Below are 21,650 nucleotides of genomic sequence, written 5' to 3' on the forward strand. Positions count from 1 at the left end.
GAGGTTTGGATAATTCACCTTTAGAGACATGAGTGGTTCGTTCAACATCCTTAAACAATCCTTATTCAGGGACCTTGACAGCATCCAAAAGGAGCTCAATATTCTTTTCTACTCTAAGCACAAGGCCAGAGCAATATTATGAAGGGTGACACCAGGGAACCCCGTGAAAAGTTGAAACACCTGTTTTATATGAATGACTTTAAAAACTTTTGATAGGTGCAAGAGTGGCTGTGTGGTAAGTAGCTTGTTTACCAACCACATGGTTCCAGGTTCAGTCCCACTGCGTGGCACCTTGGGCAAGTGTCGTCTACTATGGCCTTGGGCCGACCAAAGCCTTGTGAGTGGATTTGGTAGACGGAAATTGAAAGAAGCCCGTCGTATATCTGTATATGTGTGTGCGTCTATGTTTATCTCCCTAGCATTGCTTGACAACCGATGCTGGTGTGTTTATGTCCCCGTTATCTAGCGGTTTGGCAAAAAGATACCGATAGAATAAGTACTGGGCTTACAAAAGAATAAGTCCCAGGGTCGAGTTGCTCGATTAAAGGCGGTGCTCCAGCATGGCCACAGTCAAATGACTGAAACAAGTAAAAGGGTAAAGAGTAAAGAGTAAAAGTAAGAGTGTGCATGAAATAAAGGGTTTCAACAGTGCTGGTACTCTGAAAGGATAGTGGGTTGGGGTTTGGGATTTATAACTGTGGTATATCGATCATGAAAAAAAAAGCAAAATATGGTCATCTGATGGTGTAGTTAGTCGATCAGATATTTAGACAGTTGACTAAAAATAAAGAAGTGATATTAAACCAATGTTTGTGTTGTTATTGGTGTAATGACCCTCCCAATACACATGATATAGTGTTGTTCTTGTTGTTTTAATTCAGATCAACATACTTATGTTTACAGCTGTTCTAGCCATGACCATCCTGTTCTTTAAGGCTATAAGACTATTATCTTCTCTACCTTCCTTTTTGAAGATAGTAGGAAGTAATTTGAGGAAGATTTGACAGTTATTTTTAGTTAGATAATTAAAAAAACAATAATAATTATTAATTTTAAAAGTTTTCTCGTTACTTTTTTTTAGATGGCAATGATATCAAATAAGGTGTGTGTAGCTTTTGGTTTAATTGTAATAATACTATTGCTTGGATACACATCAATAATAAAAAGTAAGTTATTTTATATTCTTTAATTTACTTTATAATTTTACATTCAATTTTTAATTTTATTTCATCTGGGCATGGCTATGTGATAAGAAGTGTACTTTCCAGCCTCATGGTTCTGTGTTCACTCCTAGTGTGTGATACCTTGGGTAAGTGTCTTCTATATTATAGCTTCGAGCTGACCTAAAACTTTGTGAGTGGATTTGGTTGACGGAAACTGAAAGAAGCCTATTGTGTGTGTGTGTGTGTGTGTGTGTGTGTGCGTGTGCATGTGTGTGTGTGTGTGTGTTTTTGTGTTTGTGTTGTCCACCATTTTTTGACAACTGATGTTGATGCTTACATCCCCCAACTCAGCAATTTTGCAAAAGAAACCAATAGAATAGGTACCAGATTTTTTAAAAAATGTACTGGGGTTGATTTTTTTGACTAAACCCTTCAAAGTGGTGCTCCAGTATGGCAGCAGTTCAATAACTGATAAAAAAAAGATAAAAGAAACCCAAATATTTCAATATATCATTGCTTGTTTGTCTGCAAGAGAAATGAAATCCTTTGGTTGGAGTTACTCAATGCTCTGGATCACAGTGCCCTTGTAAAAGCTTATGCCCCAAAATATAAAGCAAAACTGAAATAAAATCTACAGTCAATAGGATTCAGTCCACATACAGGATTTTAAGGATTTTAATGCTATGAAATATAATGAAGCCTAAAGGAAAATCATTCTTTTATTCTTTTTCTTTTACTTGTTTCAGTCACTTATCTTCGATGATGCTGGAACACTGCCTTTAGTCAAAAAATTCAACCTCAGGACTTATTCTTTGTAAGCCTAGTACTTATGCTATTGGACTCTTTTGCTGACCCGCTAAGTTATGGAGATGTAAACACTCCAAAATCGGTTGTCAAGCAATGGTGGAGGGACACAGACACACAAACATATATATACAGGGGTCGGACAAAATAATGGAAACACCTAACATCATAGCATCATAATTTTGAAATATCTATATATATCTCTCAAAAGCTTGTTCTTTTTAATGTTTTTTGATTTAATATTAGTGTTGCTTAATATGTTTTGCTAAAATTGCAGTTTCTTTTCAGATATCATCAGAAAAAGGTAATTAAAATTCATTAAAATGACAGCTCTATTGGACTTTCAAAGCGGTCAAATTGTTGGTGCTCGTATGGCAGGTGCTAGCATAAGGAAAACAGTGAAAATGTTTGGTGTATCAAGAAGTACTGTCTCGAAAGTAATGACAGCGTTTGAGAAAAAGGGAAAAACCTGCTTGTCGAAAGAGTACTCCAAAAGAAAAGCAAAACTTTCAGATAGAGACTGTCAGATCTTAAGCAAATTGTTAAAAAGGATCACAAAAGTACCGCTCTCAAAATTACCGCAGAGCTTAATGAACACCTTGAGAACCCAGTTTCCTCAAAAACTATTCGCTGGAAGCTGCACAAAGCCGGATTTCACAGGAGAGCTGCAATCAGAAAACTACTACTTTCAAAAACAAACATTGCAAAGCATTTAGAGTGGAGTAAAAACCTACAGAATTGGTCCCTAGAGCAGTGGAAGAATGCTATTTTCTTGGACAAATCATCCTTTATCTTATTTCCGACCACTGGCCAAGTATACATGTGGAAAAAGCCAAAAGAATCATTTGATCCAGAATGCCTTCTTCCAACTGTTAAACATGGAGGATGATCTGTGATGATCTGGTGGGGGTATATCTTGGAAATCTGCCAACCCAATGGTTTCCCTGCATGGCAGAATTAATAGTCAAGACTATTTAAGTATTATATCTGATCAAATTCATCCTATGGTTGCGAAACTGTTTCTGGAGGGAAACACAATCTTTCAGGATGATAATGCACCAATTCACACAGCTAAAGTTGTTACTGAATGGCACAAGGAACATTCTAGTGAAGTTGAAAATCTTATCTGGCCACCACAGTCCCCAGATTTCAGTATTATTGAACGTTTATGGTGCATTTTAGAAAAATGAATAAGGAGTCGATGTCCTCCACCATCATCACTACAAGAACTAGAAACTGTTTTAGCTGAAGAATGGACAAAAATTTCTTTGGAAACAGTTCAAAAACTTTGTACAAGGCCATACCTCAAAGAATTCAAGCTATAATTACTGCCAAAGGCAGTCCTATTCCATATTGATATAAATTTGTTTGAAATTTTGAGGTGTTTCCATCATTTTCTCCAACCCCTGTATATATATATATAAGTTTGGATTTATTCCCTAATATTATTATATATATATATATATATATATCACATGATCAGGCTATCAGATGTTGCTACACATCACTGGTCACAATGCGCTTTGCATTGTTTTAGCCTTCGTATGATGCCACCCCGCTGGCTAATATATATATATATATGTGTGTGTGTGTGTGTGTGTGTATGACAGGCTTCTTTCAGTTTCCAAATTCATTCACAAGGCTTTGGTTGGCCCAAGGCTATAGTAGAAGACATTTTCCCAAATTACCACATAGTGGAACTGAACCCAGATCCATGTGGTCATGTGGTTGGGAAGCAAGCTTCTTATCACACAGCCACACCTGTGCCTATGTATATTTTCTTATGATCCATGGAAAATTTCTAATGCAACAATAAATTATATGAGATTTGTCTCAAGAAGCTACTTCAATAGTACTTAAAACACAGGAAAAATTGCATAAGCTCAACAGTTGATGCAATCTTCAGAGAAATCCAAGAAAATCCAAGAAAATGTAACAGATTATTGACTGTAAGCTGAATATATACAAATTTAGAAAGAGCTAGATTAAACTGGTTATCTCTGACAAATATGTCTGAAGGAAACATGTATAAAGATTATTAGTATATCTACTTCACAACTATAGGGTTGTCTGGAAAGTTCATGCTGATTTTTAAAGGAAATAAAAAGGTCAATAAATACTTGCCATTACATTTTTAATCAACCAAATATGAACCATTTTGTTGCACAATGCGTCTCCATCTTTCCTTTAACTTGAAAATACCCTCTTCCCAGAATTGATGTGGTTTCATGGCAAAGAATTCATCAAGGTATCTTTTTACATCATCCAAGGAATTGCAATTTTTATCATTAAGACTATTCTGCAGAGACCTGAATAAGTGGAAATCCGAAGGAGCAATATCTGGTGAATATGGAGGGTGGGGTAACACATCTCAGCCAAGCTGCAGCAATTTTTGTCTGGTTCCCAAAGCATCAAGTGCCGAAAATGAACTTTCTTATCTTCCATTTTAAAGGGTTACAGAATTAACACAGGTTATAGGAACATAAACATTCTTCCACGAAAAGATAGCTTAAACTGTGCTCTGAATGGAAGTGTAGTCAATTCCTATTTTATGGACTCAACCATGTTCTAAAATAAGTCAAAAGGTAAGCTACTATAAATTGGCACGAACTTCCCAGACAACCCAATATTACCTGCAGAATTTTGATATGATGTAGTTACAAGCCTTGTGGAGTTGTTACCAATAGAAGACAATATGGTTATGTAATTTGTGTAGTTTTTAGACATTCTTTTGCAGGTCATCACCATCACCATCATTATTTAACATTTGTGTTCCATACTGGCATGGTTTAGACGTTTTGACCAGAGCTGGCAAGCTGGAGTGCTGCTCCAGGTTCCTGTCTGATTTGGCTTGGTTTCTATGGCTCGATGCCCTCCCTAACACCAACCACTTTACAGAGTGTGCTTGGGTGTTTTTATGTGTTATATTTTACGTGACACTGACATGGGTGTTTTCTGTGTGACACTGGCACAAATAATTTTTACATGACACCAGCATGGGTACATTTTGTGTGGCACCAGGATTCTGTAATATATGTTATATCACCAACAATGGTGCTAGTTAAGGCTGGAAAATTGCTGGAAGTTTTCAAAAAGTAACAAATTTGAAGACAGAGACTATTACTACCCAGGAGTATATACAGACACCATATACAGGAGTTGCGAATCAAAATTATTCACTGCTAAAAAGTATCAGAATTATTTGTATGAAATTTATAGCAGTTCAATTGAATAGTATTTACAAAGGACAAACCTGCTACACAGAGATTGAGATATAAATATCTACAATTATAATATAAATTAAAAAATTCAAATACAGGACTATTCAAAAAGAAAGAGCAGATTTAAAATTTATTTTTAAAACAAACAGTAAGAGACACAAACTCATTCTACATATTTCTTGATAGGGCAAGGTTTAAAGTTTATAGCAGAACATGATCAATTGAATTAAGCCTTAAATAAAATAATATTTTATTTTTGTATTAATATTTCATTTTGTTCATTCTATTTAAAGTTGTATAATTTTCATTTGTGTAATCCCTTAGAAAACGGCAACACCAAAAGAAAAGTCTTCTCGTGTGCTTCAGTTTGAGAAAAGCAAATCAATTGTGCAAATTCAACATGATTTTCACTGCCAATTCACAATATCCACAAATCAGCTGTTTCAAGTGTGGCAAGAAATAAACTACCATTTCGATGTTTGTCAAGCAACATATAGCTTAAAATAATCTTTAAACCTTCCCTTATCAAGAAATATGTAGAATGTGTTTGTGTCTCTTACCGTTAGTTTTAAAAATAAATTTAAAATCTGCTCTTTCTTTTTGAATAACCCTGTATTTCATATTTAAGTATAATATGTAGGTACAAGTGTGGCTGTGTGGCTAAGACGCTTACTTCTCAACCAATGTGGTCTTGGTTCAGTCTCACTGCATGGCACCTTTGAAAAGTGTCTTCTACTTAGATTCTGAGCCAAACAAAGCCTTGTAAATGAATTTAGAAGACGGAAGCTGAAATAAGTAAATTGCTTATCTTTCTGTGCATACCTGTCAATGCTATGTTTGCCATAAGGTCATCAAATTTAAAGGAGGCCTCAAAAGACATTTTAAGATAGCTCTTGGTGGTCCAAAGCAGATAAGCAATTTATGTTGGTGTCTTTTGAAAACATTGTCTGGTTTAAAAAGTCACATCAGACACCATGATAGAACTAAGCTGTAAGTGCAAGAGGTGGGTCAAACACTGCATAAGGAATAGATAACCACCATATATATATATATATATAATATATATATATATATATATATAATTATTAATATTTGAGGGAATAAAATCCAAAACTTACAAGGAAAAAAAAATTCAGTTTAGAAATACTAAATCAAATTTCACACAATATATATATATACACACACACACACACACACACACACACACACACACACATACACACACACACATATATATATAAGTATATTTATACATACGGGAGTTGAAAAACAAAGTTAGTCACTGCCTGTTGGGAGATAGCTGCAGATTTACCAGGGCGCCAAGGATTCTTTCACATTCCAGTTACGGAGAAACCTGATATCATTTGGTGTGAAAGAAAGAAAGAAAGAAAGAAAGAAAGAAAGGAAGAAAGAAAGTGGTAAATCTGGTCAAGTTATTGATTCCTCATGAAGATAAACATGGATGCCGCTTGACCATTATGAAAACCTCCTGAAGGGATGCAAAGATGCAGGCTGGAAAGCAGAGTATTTTCCAATCAAAGTCGGATGTAAAGAATTCATTGGACACAGTGTAAGGAGACTGTTGTTATTGTTAGACCTAACTCATCATAATGCAAATACCATAAGTGATATGCAAACTACAGTGGAAAAGGCAAACCATTGGATTTGGTTAAAAAGAGACCATGAACAATGGCAAGAAGAATATTGAATGAAACAGGATTACCAGTTGATCTAGCAAGCGGGGCCATATTTCAGCAAGGGTGGCTATTGCACAATGATGCTGTCGAGATGAAGGCCCCAAAACGGTACACATTCTCTCTTGATGACCCTATGAACTTCCTAGCATCCAGTAGCACTTGTATCTACTAGTTGTTTGTAGATAATGCTGGTAACACCTGTACACCTGTATCTGCAAGTTGTTTGCAAAAGAAAAATGTATGTGCATGTGTGTGTGTCCTTGTTTATCCCCGTTTGTCTGTCCTTGTTTATCCCCTTATATGTTTAGCCCCTTGTGGGTAGTAAAGAAATAGGTGATAGCGATGATAGATAAATATTATGTGTTGATAAATATTACGTGTTTTATTCATTAATTATTTATATATGATTTCAGGGAGTCAATTCACAGTCTCAAGATTGAAAGAACCCAAGGTAAGAACTTCTTGAATTCCTTTACAACATATCTAAGCAAAAAAAAAAAAAGTAAACACTTAAAACTATAGAAAATGTGAATATTATTGCATTGTTTCCCAGTTTTCTCAATATGAATATTAGTTTCAAATTTTGGTAGTGGGTGAGTAATTTTAGGGGTGAGAGTAAGTAAATTACACCAACCCCCAGTGCTCAACTGGTTCCTATTTTATCGACCCTGAAAGGACAAAGGGCAAAGTCAACCTCGGTGGAATTTGAACTCAGGATGTAAAAATGAATGAAAAGCTGCTAAATGTCTTGCACAACATGCCAACGATTCTGCTAGCTCGCTGCCTTTTCTTGATATAAATATCTACTTTAAAGAATGTTTAGTATTAATTCCATTTGCTAACATCTTTTAAATCAGTAACATATAGCCTTGTTAGGTATATGTTATTGAGGAGGAGGTGGAGGATGACAAAGATGTTATTATAAATGAATATGAAAATAAACATTAACATAATACCTATTTATCTGTCTGTCTATCTATCTGTATATCTATCACTAACTCCACAAGTTTTTTTATTCTCTCTCTCTCTCTCTCTCTCTCTCTCTCTCTTTCTCTCTCTCTCTGTTTATTTCCTCATGTTCCTTTCTGTTGAAGACTGTAGGCTCAAAACGTAAAAAACTTTCTCACCTTCCCAAGCACCAAGCTAATACACCTGCTTGTTCTTTATATACCTGTCTTCGTCTTTTGTTTCTCTGTAAATTTCAACTATATGTATATATATAGAGAGAGAGTAAGAATAGCCTGGGCAAAGTTCAGAGAGCTCTTACTTCTGCTGGTGACAAAAGGCCTCTCGCTCAGAGTAAAAGGCAGACTGTATGACACATGTGTACGAGCAGCCATGCTACATGGCAGTGAAACATGGGCCGTGTCTGCTGAGGACATGCGTAAGCTCGCTAGAAATGAAGCCAGTATGCGCCGATGGATGTGTAATGTCAGTGTTCATACTCGACAGAGTGTAAGTACCTTGAGAGAAAAGTTGGACCTAAGAAGCATCAGTTGTGGTGTGCAAGAGAGACGTTTGCGCTGGTATGGTCATGTGGCGAGAATGGATGAAGATAGTTGTGTGAAAAAGTGCTACACCCTAGCGGTTGAGGGAACCTGTGGAAGAGGTAGACCCAGGAAAACCTGGGACGAGGTGGTGAAGCACGACCTTCGAACTTTAGGTCTCACCGAGGAAATGACTAGAGACCTTTGGAAGTATGCTGTGCGTGAGAAGACCCGGCAGGAGAAGTGAGACAATAACCCGTGGCCTCTAACTGGAATGTAGCCAGTCCACTTATGCATACCTTTCCTTCTTGGGACACAAAAATCTACTTGTGAAGACCTGTTGAGGCAAGTGGAAATCAAAATCAAAATCGAAATCGATCAACATCAATGGAAATTGTAACTGTGATACCAGTGCCGGTGGCACGTAAGCGAACCATCCGAACATGGCTGTTGCCAGCACCGCTCCGACTGACCTCCATGCCGGTGGCACGTAAAAAGCACCATCCGATCGTGGCCGTTTGCCAACCTCGTCTGGCACCTGTGCCGGTGGCACGTAAAAAGCACCCACTACACTCACGGAGTGGTTGGCGTTAGGAAGGGCATCCAGCCGTAGAAATATTGCCAGATCAGACTGGGCCTGGTGTAGCCTTCTGGGTTGCCAGACCCCAGTTGAACCGTCCAACCCATGCTAGCATGGAAAGCGGACGCTAAACGATGATGATGATGATGATGATGATATACATATATATAAATATATATATATTTTTTTCAAAATGTAACCACATGTGAATCATTTGTGATTTTTCCCTCTTCCTTTTCTGTTGGACTTTCCTCAGTTTCTGAAGAAGGGCTTTGCCCGAAATGTTAAACCATTTTGCTTTCCTTCCCTGAGCATCTACATGTTCCAATACCTCGCATTGTTGTTTTTTGTGTTTGTTCTTCGTATTTTTTGATTATATATATATATATATATATATATATATATATATATATCATCATCATCATCATCGTTTAACACCCGCTTTCCATGCAAGCATGGACGATTTTGACTGAGGGCTGGCGAACCAGATGGCTGCACCAGGCTCCAATCTTGATCTGACAGAGTTTCTACAGCTGGATGCCCCTATATATATCGAGTGACTGAAACCTTTGCCAGTTGCTGTGCTTGAGAAGAAACGTCAAGTGACATTAAAAGCATGCTGGTGACACATAAAAGGCATCGAGTACAGTCAATGCCAGCATGGAAAACAGATGCTAAATGTTGATGACAATGATATATATTATGATAATACTTGCTTTTATGTTCGGTTGTAATAAAAACAATTCATAGAAAGATAGATTTTACTGTTAAAGATTGTTTGTTTCAGTACCATGGTGAAACTATTAAGAATGTGACAGAAACTACCCAGAAGTTTGATAAACCGAAGATAATTGCTGTTGCACAGGATACAAAAGGACCCGAGATAAGAACAGGCCTTCTCAAGGGTGTAAGTTGAGTTTAAAATTATTGAGAATATTAGAAATTTAAACCATTTTCCAGCTGAATTTGTAGGACTGATAAGGCTTGATTTACAAAAATTAAAAACGAGTAGCTTACGTGAAAATGTGCAATGTTGATTTGGTCAGTGAGTGACAATTAATTTCTTGGTTTATTGTAGGCTTTTTTTTTCATTTCTTGTTTAAAGTTTTCTTTAGTTACCCAATTTTCAGTTTTGATGACGCCAGCATTCTTCGTGTGTTCCAACAGTGGCTCCACAACAATTTTTATATATTACACTAGGTTGTTTTCCTCTGCTTTAATATTCCTGCCAACTGATCAAACCTCTGCCACCCTTTCTTCTGGACAAGTACAGCCTATTGGTGTCACTCTTAGGGTGGAAGGCTCCATGTACTGTCAGCATTTTTCTGGATTTGGTATCCATTTTCTTCATTTGTCACTTTTTCCATTTTATAATACCTGCTCCATACCGAAGTGATGTTATTGCCCACGCATTAACTGCTTGAATTTTATTCCATCCACTTAATTTTGAGCGCAACACCAACCTCAGGCTTCGGAAATACTCCATCTTCAGTTACTCTTTCATTTCCTTTTCCATTATCTCATTGAACTCTAATACACCAAGGTATTTATATCCTTCTGTTTCAATTTGCTTAATCAAGGATCTATTCAATAATTCTATACCTATTTCTTTACTACCCACAAGGGGCTAAACACAGATGGGACAGACAAGGACAGACAAACGGATTAAGTCGATTACATCGAGCCCCAGTGCGTAACTGGTACTTAATTTATCGACCCCGAAAGGATGAAAGGCAAAGTCGACCTCGGCGGAATTTGAACTCAGAACGTAATGGCAGGCGAAATACCGCTTAGCATTTCGCCCGGCGTGCTAACATTTCTGCCAGCTCGCCGCCTTAAATTCTATACCTGCTAGGGCCTGCACCTAGCCTTCTTTTAGGTAGATTATTCTGCACTTCTTGAGTCCAAATTTCATTCTAATACCAGTACTAAAGCAGTAGACCATGTTCACCTAGTAACTCACTTGTCTCTCATCTTTGCCATACAATTTCAAATCGTCAATGAAGAGGAGATGATTGATTGTTTGGGATTTTCCTTTAGTTGGTATCCCAGGTTCATTTTCCAGGTTCAGCGGTGTCATGCAGAAAATGAAAAACAACAGAGATAGGCTATCACCCTGGAAAATCCCTATCCCACTACATCTCCCTTCAGGAAACACATTACATTCCTCGCAATTCCAAACAGATCTAAGCACTCGATGATCCATGAATGTAGAATTATTTCATCAGCTTTGCGATAGTTAATCCAGACCATTCCCAGATTTGTTCTCCATTTACAATCTTGCATTACCATTTTGTCTATCAATAGTTGATCTTGGTACCTCTACATCTCCTTTTGTTCCGTCAGTAATATATCATTCTCATTGAGCAATTTATACTGTTCTGCAATTCCATCTGACAGTAACTTCCACATTAATGGGAAGCAGGGAATTGGTTAGTAATTCTCAGCAGCATTTCCCTTTGATACATCCTTCAGGCACAACACCATTCGTCCTTTTGTCTACCAGCCCAGGATTTCATCTTCTCCATCGACCAGTGCATTAAATTGCTCTGCAATCAATTTATGGCAACTACTGAACTTTTTCATCCAAAATCCCTGTACGCCATTAGGTCCTGCTGCTTTCCGATTGCTTATCTCTTTACTTATATTCCTGATACTGTCTTCTATGAAGTGGATAGCTTTTTGCTGGGGATGAGAAGCTGTTTACTTCAGGCTGCAGAGCCAGTCAGCTGTTGTATTATGCTGTTCTTGCTTACTTCATATCATATGCATACCTTTCCTTCTTGGGACACAAAAATCTACTTGTGAAGACCTGTTGAGGCAAGTGGAAATCAAAATCAAAATCGAAATCGATCAACATCAATGGAAATTGTAACTGTGATACCAGTGCCGGTGGCACGTAAGCGAACCATCCGAACGTGGCTGTTGCCAGCGCCGCTCCGACTGACCTCCATGCCGGTGGCACGTAAAAAGCACCATCCGATCGTGGCCGTTTGCCAACCTCGTCTGGCACCTGTGCCGGTGGCACGTAAAAAGCACCCACTACACTCACGGAGTGGTTGGCGTTAGGAAGGGCATCCAGCCGTAGAAATATTGCCAGATCAGACTGGGCCTGGTGTAGCCTTCTGGGTTGCCAGACCCCAGTTGAACCGTCCAACCCATGCTAGCATGGAAAGCGGACGCTAAACGATGATGATGATGATGATGATGATATACATATATATAAATATATATATATTTTTTTCAAAATGTAACCACATGTGAATCATTTGTGATTTTTCCCTCTTCCTTTTCTGTTGGACTTTCCTCAGTTTCTGAAGAAGGGCTTTGCCCGAAATGTTAAACCATTTTGCTTTCCTTCCCGAGCATCTACATCTACATGTTCCAATACCTCGCATTGTTGTTTTTTGTGTTTGTTCTTCGTATTTTTTGATTATATATATATATATATATATATATATATATATATCATCATCATCATCATCGTTTAACACCCGCTTTCCATGCAAGCATGGACGATTTTGACTGAGGGCTGGCGAACCAGATGGCTGCACCAGGCTCCAATCTTGATCTGACAGAGTTTCTACAGCTGGATGCCCCTATATATATCGAGTGACTGAAACCTTTGCCAGTTTGCTGTGCTTGAGAAGAAACGTCAAGTGACGCATTAAAAGCATGCTGGTGACACATAAAAGGCATCTAGTACAGTCAATGCCAGCATGGAAAACAGATGCTAAATGTTGATGACAATGATATATATTATGATAATACTTGCTTTTATGTTCGGTTGTAATAAAAACAATTCATAGAAAGATAGATTTTACTGTTAAAGATTGTTTGTTTCAGTACCATGGTGAAACTATTAAGAATGTGACAGAAACTACCCAGAAGTTTGATAAACCGAAGATAATTGCTGTTGCACAGGATACAAAAGGACCCGAGATAAGAACAGGCCTTCTCAAGGGTGTAAGTTGAGTTAAAATTATTGAGAATATTAGAAATTTAAACCATTTTCCAGCTGAATTTGTAGGACTGATAAGGCTTGATTTACAAAAATTAAAAACGAGTAGCTTACGTGAAAATGTGCAATGTTGATTTGGTCAGTGAGTGACAATTAATTTCTTGTTTATTGTAGGCTTTTTTTTCATTTCTTGTTTAAAGTTTTCTTTAGTTACCCAATTTTCAGTTTTGATGACGCCAGCATTCTTCGTGTGTTCCAACAGTGGCTCCACAACAATTTTTATATATTACACTAGGTTGTTTTCCTCTGCTTTAATATTCCTGCCAACTGATCAAACCTCTGCCACCCTTCTTCTGGACAAGTACAGCCTATTGGTGTCACTCTTAGGGTGGAAGGCTCCATGTACTGTCAGCATTTTTCTGGATTTGGTATCCATTTTCTTCATTTGTCACTTTTTCCATTTTATAATACCTGCTCCATACCGAAGTGATGTTATTGCCCACGCATTAACTGCTTGAATTTTATTCCATCCACTTAATTTTGAGCGCAACACCAACCTCAGGCTTCGGAAATACTCCATCTTCAGTTACTCTTTCATTTCCTTTTCCATTATCTCATTGAACTCTAATACACCAAGGTATTTGTATCCTTCTGTTTCAATTTGCTTAATCAAGTATCTATTCAATAATTCTATACCTATTTCTTTACTACCCACAAGGGGCTAAACACAGATGGGACAGACAAGGACAGACAAACGGATTAAGTCGATTACATCGAGCCCCAGTGCGTAACTGGTACTTAATTTATCGACCCCGAAAGGATGAAAGGCAAAGTCGACCTCGGCGGAATTTGAACTCAGAACGTAATGGCAGGCGAAATACCGCTAAGCATTTCGCCCGGCGTGCTAACATTTCTGCCAGCTCGCCGCCTTAAATTCTATACCTGCTAGGGCGTGCACCTAGCCTTCTTTTAGGTAGATTATTCTGCACTTCTTGAGTCCAAATTTCATTCTAATACCAGTACTAAAGCAGTAGACCATGTTCACCTAGTAACTCACTTGTCTCTCATCTTTGCCATACAATTTCAAATCGTCAATGAAGAGGAGATGATTGATTGTTTGGGATTTTCCTTTAGTTGGTATCCCAGGTTCATTTTCCAGGTTCAGCGGTGTCATGCAGAAAATGAAAAACAACAGAGATAGGCTATCACCCTGGAAAATCCCTATCCCACTACATCTCCCTTCAGGAAACACATTACATTCCTCGCAATTCCAAACAGATCTAAGCACTCGATGATCCATGAATGTAGAATTATTTCATCAGCTTTGCGATAGTTAATCCAGACCATTCCCAGATTTGTTCTCCATTTACAATCTTGCATTACCATTTTGTCTATCAATAGTTGATCTTTGGTACCTCTACATCTCCTTTTGTTCCGTCAGTAATATATCATTCTCATTGAGCAATTTATACTGTTCTGCAATTCCACCTGACAGTAACTTCCACATTAATGGGAAGCAGGGAATTGGTTAGTAATTCTCAGCAGCATTTCCCTTTGATACATCCTTCAGGCACAACACCATTCGTCCTTTTGTCTACCAGCCCAGGATTTCATCTTCTCCATCGACCAGTGCATTAAATTGCTCTGCAATCAATTTATGGCAACTACTGAACTTTTTCATCCAAAATCCCTGTACGCCATTAGGTCCTGCTGCTTTCCGATTGCTTATCTCTTTACTTATATTCCTGATACTGTCTTCTATGAAGTGGATAGCTTTTTGCTGGGGATGGGAAGCTGTTTACTTCAGGCTGCAGAGCCAGTCAGCTGTTGTATTATGCTGTTCTTGCTTACTTCATATCTTACTCCCCAAAACGTTGCCTTTCATCATCATTTCACGTTTTTTTTTGTCATCATTAATCACTTGGTAAAATTTTTTTTTTTTTGGTTGGTTCTAAACAGTTTTTCATGATAGTATTGCTTAATCCGTTGTTCAGAGCTAGTTAACCTTGCTTTTTTGCATGTATGCGCTGCTTCAGTTCTTCAACTACAACATTCAGGCCTTTCGTATCTACACCATACTTTTCCCTGACTTTTTCGAATTTCAATTCATTCTTAAGTTCTCCGTTTCTTTTCCTGACATGTATTGACACCACACTTTTCAAGGAGTTTATGTTTACAGAAATTCTCCTTTTCCACTATGGCTGGAGTCGGACCAGTATCTCTGAGCCTGCGGGGTGCAACACTGTCACTATCAAAGGCTTCAGTTTCATTACCACCGTTACTCACAATATTTCGTCTTTTCATTGTTACTCTATGAAGTAGCGATTATCAGGTTGCGCATCTACCAGTGTTTTGATTGTGACACCAGATGTATTAAAAATCAGAGCATAGGGAGTTTCCAACCGCTTCCTTTCATTATTATTATTATCATCACTGATATTATTATTTTCATTATTTTCGTTATTTTTATTATTATTATTATTATTATTATTATTATTATTATTATTATTATTATTATATTTTTCATTATCATTATCATCATCATTATTATTATTATTATTATTATTATTATTATTATTATTATTATTCAGTAGTTTTATTTTTAGAACGTGCTTTCACTTCACTACCGAGCGCAGCTCTGTGTGCCTTGGGTATATGCTGTGATTTGTTGTGATGCTCTGATGGTTATTGTATGGAAAGTGTTCTGCGTAGGATGTGTGCAGTGCCTAGTAGTGCAATTTTCTGTATGTTATATGTGTTTGTAAGTCCTGGTGCTTTTGTTATGTATTTGTCTGAATATTTTTTTATCATGCCTAATGCACCTACTATGATAGGAATTGTTTCTGTTTTCAGATTCCACATTTGAGTTACCTCTATTTCCAGGTCTTTGTATTTTGAAAGTTTCTCCATTTCTTTTAGAGACACTTTATTATTATTATTATTATTATTATTATTATTATTATTATTATTATTATTATTATTATTATTATTATTATTTATTATTATTATTATTATTATTATTATTATTATTTTATTATTATATTATTATTATTATTATTATTATTATTAACTTTTTTTTTCTTCTTTCAAATTTGCTTCCATTTCTTGCCGAGTGTCTTCCCGCCTCCTAGGGCAAAGAAACTCATAGTATACATTGGTAGGCCATTAAACCAAACTCAATAGTTCGTTCATTTTTTTTTTTTTTTTAAGTTAAATTAAAATACATGAGCAGCAACAGTTCTCACATCGACAATGCTCTTCTCAATACGTGTGATGTACCAGTTAAGACAATCTTTTGCACTTCTTGCAGGGATGGTAAGCCAGGGATCATTCTCATATAATTTTCGGTTCCCTTCTTGATTATTCCTAGTGCTCCTACGATCACTGGTATTGTAACCGCCTTGAGATGCCCACATTGTCTCAATTTCAATGAGTAGGTCTTTATATTTTCTGTAGCTTGTCAAACTCTTTCGCTGAGATATTATGATCACAGGGGATGCTCATGTCGATCAATAAGCAAACTTTATTGTTTTGGTCTTTCACAACAATATCTGGTTTATTGGCCTTGATAGTTCGGTCTGTATGTACTGGAAAGTCCCACAGAATGGTTACATTTTCTCCTTCAGTTACAGCCTCAGGGTGGTGATTATACCACTTGTCGGCAGTTTTGATATTGTAATGCCGACTTATTAGCCAGTGTAGATATTGGCCAACTCTGTCATGTCTTAATTTATACTCCACTGGAGCAAAGACTTTACATCCAGAGATTAGGGGGTCCTTATTATTATTATTATTATTATTATTATTATTATTATTATTATTATTATTATTATTATATGTTTGAATTTTGCTTTATGTTTGTACAAGTTGGCTCCAAGTCTCACCCAGAGACCTCAAGAGACAACAGGTTGGAAGTTCACGTTGTTGTTATGCCTAGTGTGCCATATATTTGGGGTTTTTTTGGTGTAGTACTAGTGAATGTCTAATAAATAAAAAAAATTTTTAAAGTTTGTTTTAAACCTTGGGATTACATAGAGAGTATTTTGCGTAGGATATGAGCAGTTCCATGAGCACTATATTTCTGCCATTTTGGGGTTTCCTGGTATCTGAGTTAGGTAGCAATCAGCCCCTTTCGTTATCATTCCCAGGGCACCTATGACAACAGGTATTGTTTTAGTCTTCAGCTTCCACATTTTGCTGATTTCTATTTCAAGATCTTTATATTTGCTCAGTTTTTGGTAGGTCTTGACAGATACGTTTATATCGATTGGAACAGTCATATAAATGAGGAGGCATGTTCTTTGTCTGAAGTCTTTCAATATGATGTCTGGCCTATTTGCATCTATCTTTCTGTCAGTTTGAATGATGAAGTTCCAGTGGAGTGAGATGTGGTCATTTTCAAGCACTGGAGGTGGATTATGTTCCCACCAGGTTTTTTCATGGGGCAAATCCAGGTTTTTGCAAATTACCCAGTGAATATATTGTGCAGCTCTATCATGCCTGTTGAGGTACTCTGTAGGCGCTAGAAGACTGCACTTGGAGACATGATCAATGGCTTCATTTTGTTGTCGACATACACGACATGTTGGGCTACTGCCGTTCTTTAATATGTTGGCCTGGTAGTCTCTTGTTGGTAGGCATTGATCTTGAGTTGCTATGATAAACCCTTCTGTTTCAGATTTTAAGCCAGAGGCCATTAGCCATTGATGGGTCAGGGCTTTGTCAATATCTGCATTATTCGCTCTCTTTGGGTATTTGCCATAGAGAGGTTTTTCTTGCCATTTATTATTCAGAATATCTAAGGCCACAGTTTTGGCACGGGTTTTCATGCGCTTAGCTTTTTCTGTGCTTGTTTCTTGTATGTCTAACGCTAATTCCGAAATTTGTTGTATTCGGATGATGCTTTCTTGTTTTCATGTTTTGAGACAAGTTTTAGAATCTAATCTTCAGAGTTTTTCAGGTAGGTGTCTCGGCCAATTGTGGCAATCTTCATTGTTATTGTCAGTTGTAAAAGACCACGGCCTCCCTCTTTTCTTGGCAGATAAAGTCGTTCTGTATCTGCCTTAGGGTGGTGCATTCTATGCATTGTCAACAGTTTTCGTATTTTTCTGTCGAGCTGACATATTTCAGTAATTGACCAGTTAACGATATTGAAACTGTAAGTCACGACTGGTATGGCTAATGCATTGATCGCTTCGATCCTGTTTTTTGCATTCAGCTCTGTCTTGAGTATTGCTCTCACTCTTCGATAACATTCTCTCCTGATCCTTTCCTTCATCTCTGAATGCCTTATTCCGTCCCCTTCAATTACCCCTAGGTACTTGTAGCTCTCCGCTTATTATTATTATTATTATTGCTATTATTATTATTATTATTATTATTATTATTATTATTATTATTATAATTATTATTATTATTATTATTATTAATAATAATATTATTATTATTACTATTATTATTATTATTATTATTATTATTACTTTTTTTTTCTTCTTTCAAATTTTCTTCCATTTCTTGCCGAGTGTCTTCCCGACTCCTAGGGCAAAGAAACTCATAGTGTATATCGGTAGGCCATTAAACCAAACTCAGTAGTTCGTTAATTTTTTTTTTTTTTTTAAAGTTAAATTAAAATGCATGAGCAGCAACAGTTCTCACATCGACAATGCTCTTCTCAATACGTGTGTTGTACCAGTTAAGACAATCTTTTGCACTTCTTGCAGGGATCATTCTCATATAATTTTCGGTTCCCTTCTTGATCATTCCTAGTGCTCCTACGATCACTGGTATTGTAACCGCCTTGAGATGCCACATTTTCTCAATTTCAATGAGTAGGTCTTTATATTTTCTGAGCTTGTCAAACTCTTTCGCTGAGATATTATGATCACAGGGGATGCTCATGTCGATCAATAAGCAAATTTTATTGCTTTGGTCTTTCACAACAATATCTGGTTTATTGGCCTTGATGGTTCGGTCTGTATGTACTGGAAAGTCCCACAGAATGGTTACATTTTCTCCTTCAGTTACAGCCTCAGGGTGGTGATTATACCACTTGTCGGCAGTTTTGATATTGTAATGCCGACTTATTAGCCAGTGGAGATATTGGCCAACTCTGTAATGTCTTAATTTATACTCCACTGGTGCTAAGACTTTACATCCAGAGATTAGGTGGTCCACTGTTTCAATCATGTCGTTGCAGAATCGGCATTTTGGGTCTGCTCCATTTTTCATCACATTGGCCTGGTAGTTCCGGGTTGATAGGCTTTGGTCTTGAGCAGCCAGGATGAAACCTTCGCTCTCTGCTTTTAGCTCTGAGCTCCGCAGCCACTGATGGGTTTGCTTCTGGTCAACATCAGCTTGTTTGCTGCGGGTCACATATTTGCCGTGCAGAAGTTTCTCCTCCCACCTATCAGCCAATTGCTCGTGCGCTTTTTTCATTGCCATCATTTTCACCTTCTTTGCAACAATAGTTGCCGTACTTCCCTCGGGTTGTTCAGTTTGGGTATCCTGCACGAGATCAATAGCAAATTTTTGGCTTTCCTTGATGATAGAATGAAGCTTCTTTCGTCTCTCGTGATTTTCCACGAGCTTTAGCATCCAGTCATTCGATATTTCGAGATATTTGGCCAGTCCAATTGTGGTTGTTTTGTAAGCTAGTTCAAATTGGATCAGGCCTCGACCTCCTTGGGCTCTGGGAAGGTAAAGGCGATCTACGTCTGCCTTTGGGTGGTGCATCCTATTACAACTCAGCAGCTTGCGTATTTTTCTATCTATATTCTTTACTTCACTCATATTCCAGTTCAATACATTGTAGCTATAAGTAACAACTGGAACTGCTAGGGAATTTATAGCTAACACCTTGTTACGTGCATTTAGTTCAGATTTCAGGACTGCACGAACTCTCCTATAACATTCCTTCCTGATTTTCTCTTTCATGCTTGCATGCTGAATACCAGAGCCTTCATTTATCCCTAAATATTTGTATGTTTGTTCTTGCTCAAGCTCTCTTATGACTGTGTCAACATCTAACACGACTGAATTATTATTATTATTATTATTATTATTATTATTATTATTATAATTATTATTATTATTATTATATGTTGACTCCAAGTCTCACCCAGAAACCTCAAGAGACAATTTAGAAGTTCAAGTTGGTGTTATGACTAGGGTGCCATATATTTAGTTTTGCACATGGTGTTGTTCTAGAGAATGTTTAAGGAAACATAAAAAAATTTTAAGTTTGTTTTAAAATTTGAGATTACATAGTATTTTACGTAGGATAATGGGCAGTTCCCATGAGCACTATTTTAAAAAAATTTTCTACTAATTTTGGGTTTCCTGGTATCTGAGCTAGGTAGGAATCAGTCCCTTTTGCTATCATTCCTAGGGCACCTATGACAACAGGTATTGTTTCAGTCTTGACGTTCCACATTTTGCCAATTTCTATTTCAACACCTTTATACTTACTCAGTTTTTGGTAGGTCTTGACAGATACATTTATGTCAATTGGCACAGTCATATTGATGAGGAGGTATGATTTTTGTCTGAAGTCTTTCAATATAATGTCTGGTCTATTCGCATCTATTTTTCTGTCAGTTTGAACAATGAAGTTCCAGAGGAGTGGGATGTGGTAAATTTCAAGCACTGGATGTGGTTTGTGTTCCCAGCAGTTTTTATCATGGGACAAGTTCAAGTTTTTGTAAATTACCCAGTGAATATACTAAGCTGCTCTATCATGCCTGTTGAGACACTCTCTTGGCACAAGAAGATTGCACATGGAGACAACATGATCTATGGTTATTATTATTATTATTATTATTATTATTATTATTATTATTATTATTATCATTATCATTATTATTATCATTATTATTATTAACTTTAATCTGTAGTTTGTTGCAATCACTGGCCGAGACATACCCAGCATCCTGGGGCAAGGGAAGGATAATAGTTGTTACAGTATAACTGAAAGCTTCATGAGGGTAGTGGCAGGAGCTGTAGTAAAATATATCCATGGAATACTACATAAATATATAAATTGATAGCGTATTTCTAAGTATGTAGGCAGTACTTGTCGACATAACCTTTTGGATTTCTTTGAGACATGGTTCTCCTGAGATGTTTACATGTTTCTGACATACCATTTTTTTTATCATACCAGCAACAGCTTTTGCTTTAAGGTGTCACATTTTTGTATTTCAATTTCCAGGCCCTTATATTTACTATATTTGTCAAATTCCTTTACAGTTATATTTTTATCAGTGGAAACACTTACATCTGTTAGTCTACAAATATTTCCTTCCCTGTCTTTAATAATTATGTCTGGTTGATTAGCCTGGATCGTTCTGTCAGCGTTGACTGGAAAATTGCAGAGGATAGTGACATTTTTACCTTCAATGACTGGCTTAGGACTATGTTCATACCAGTAAAGTAGGAGTGCCAATTTTGTAGTGTTTACATATTTTCCAATGTGAAAACTGTCCTACCCTATTGTGACAATTTTTTGTGTTCATTTGGTGTCACTATCATTAATATTATTGTTATTGTTGTTGTTGTTGTTGCTGCTGTTGTTGTTGTTGTTGCTGTTGTTATTATTATTATTATTATTATTATTATTATTATTATTATTATTATTATTATTAGTAGTAGTAGTAGTAGTAGTAGTAGTAGTAGTAGTAGTAGTAGTATTATGATTTATGGGATTTTCTTCTTCTTTCAAATTTGCTTCCATTTCTTG

General features: G+C 36.9%; 1 protein-coding gene across 3 annotated transcripts in view; it reads left to right on the top strand.

Moving 5' to 3' along the window:
* LOC115210785 overlaps positions 1–21,650 on the top strand; it is a 35,753-nt gene that overhangs the window by 11,662 nt on the left and 2,441 nt on the right. The window contains exons 2-5 of one of the 3 annotated variants that reach the window (XM_029779513.2): positions 1,254–1,309; positions 7,299–7,336; positions 9,740–9,859; positions 12,799–12,918. In XM_029779513.2, coding sequence (XP_029635373.1) covers positions 1,273–1,309; positions 7,299–7,336; positions 9,740–9,859; positions 12,799–12,918 — 315 coding nt within the window. In that variant the 5' untranslated portion in view covers positions 1,254–1,272. Of the gene's footprint in view, positions 1–1,081; positions 1,167–1,253; positions 1,310–7,298; positions 7,337–9,739; positions 9,860–12,798; positions 12,919–21,650 lie in introns of all 3 variants that reach the window. The other 2 variants (XM_029779512.2, XM_029779514.2) reach the window with 2 other exon arrangements.

This window comes from Octopus sinensis, linkage group LG4 (genome assembly GCF_006345805.1).
Source record: "Octopus sinensis linkage group LG4, ASM634580v1, whole genome shotgun sequence".
Classification (NCBI taxonomy): domain Eukaryota; kingdom Metazoa; phylum Mollusca; class Cephalopoda; order Octopoda; family Octopodidae; genus Octopus; species Octopus sinensis.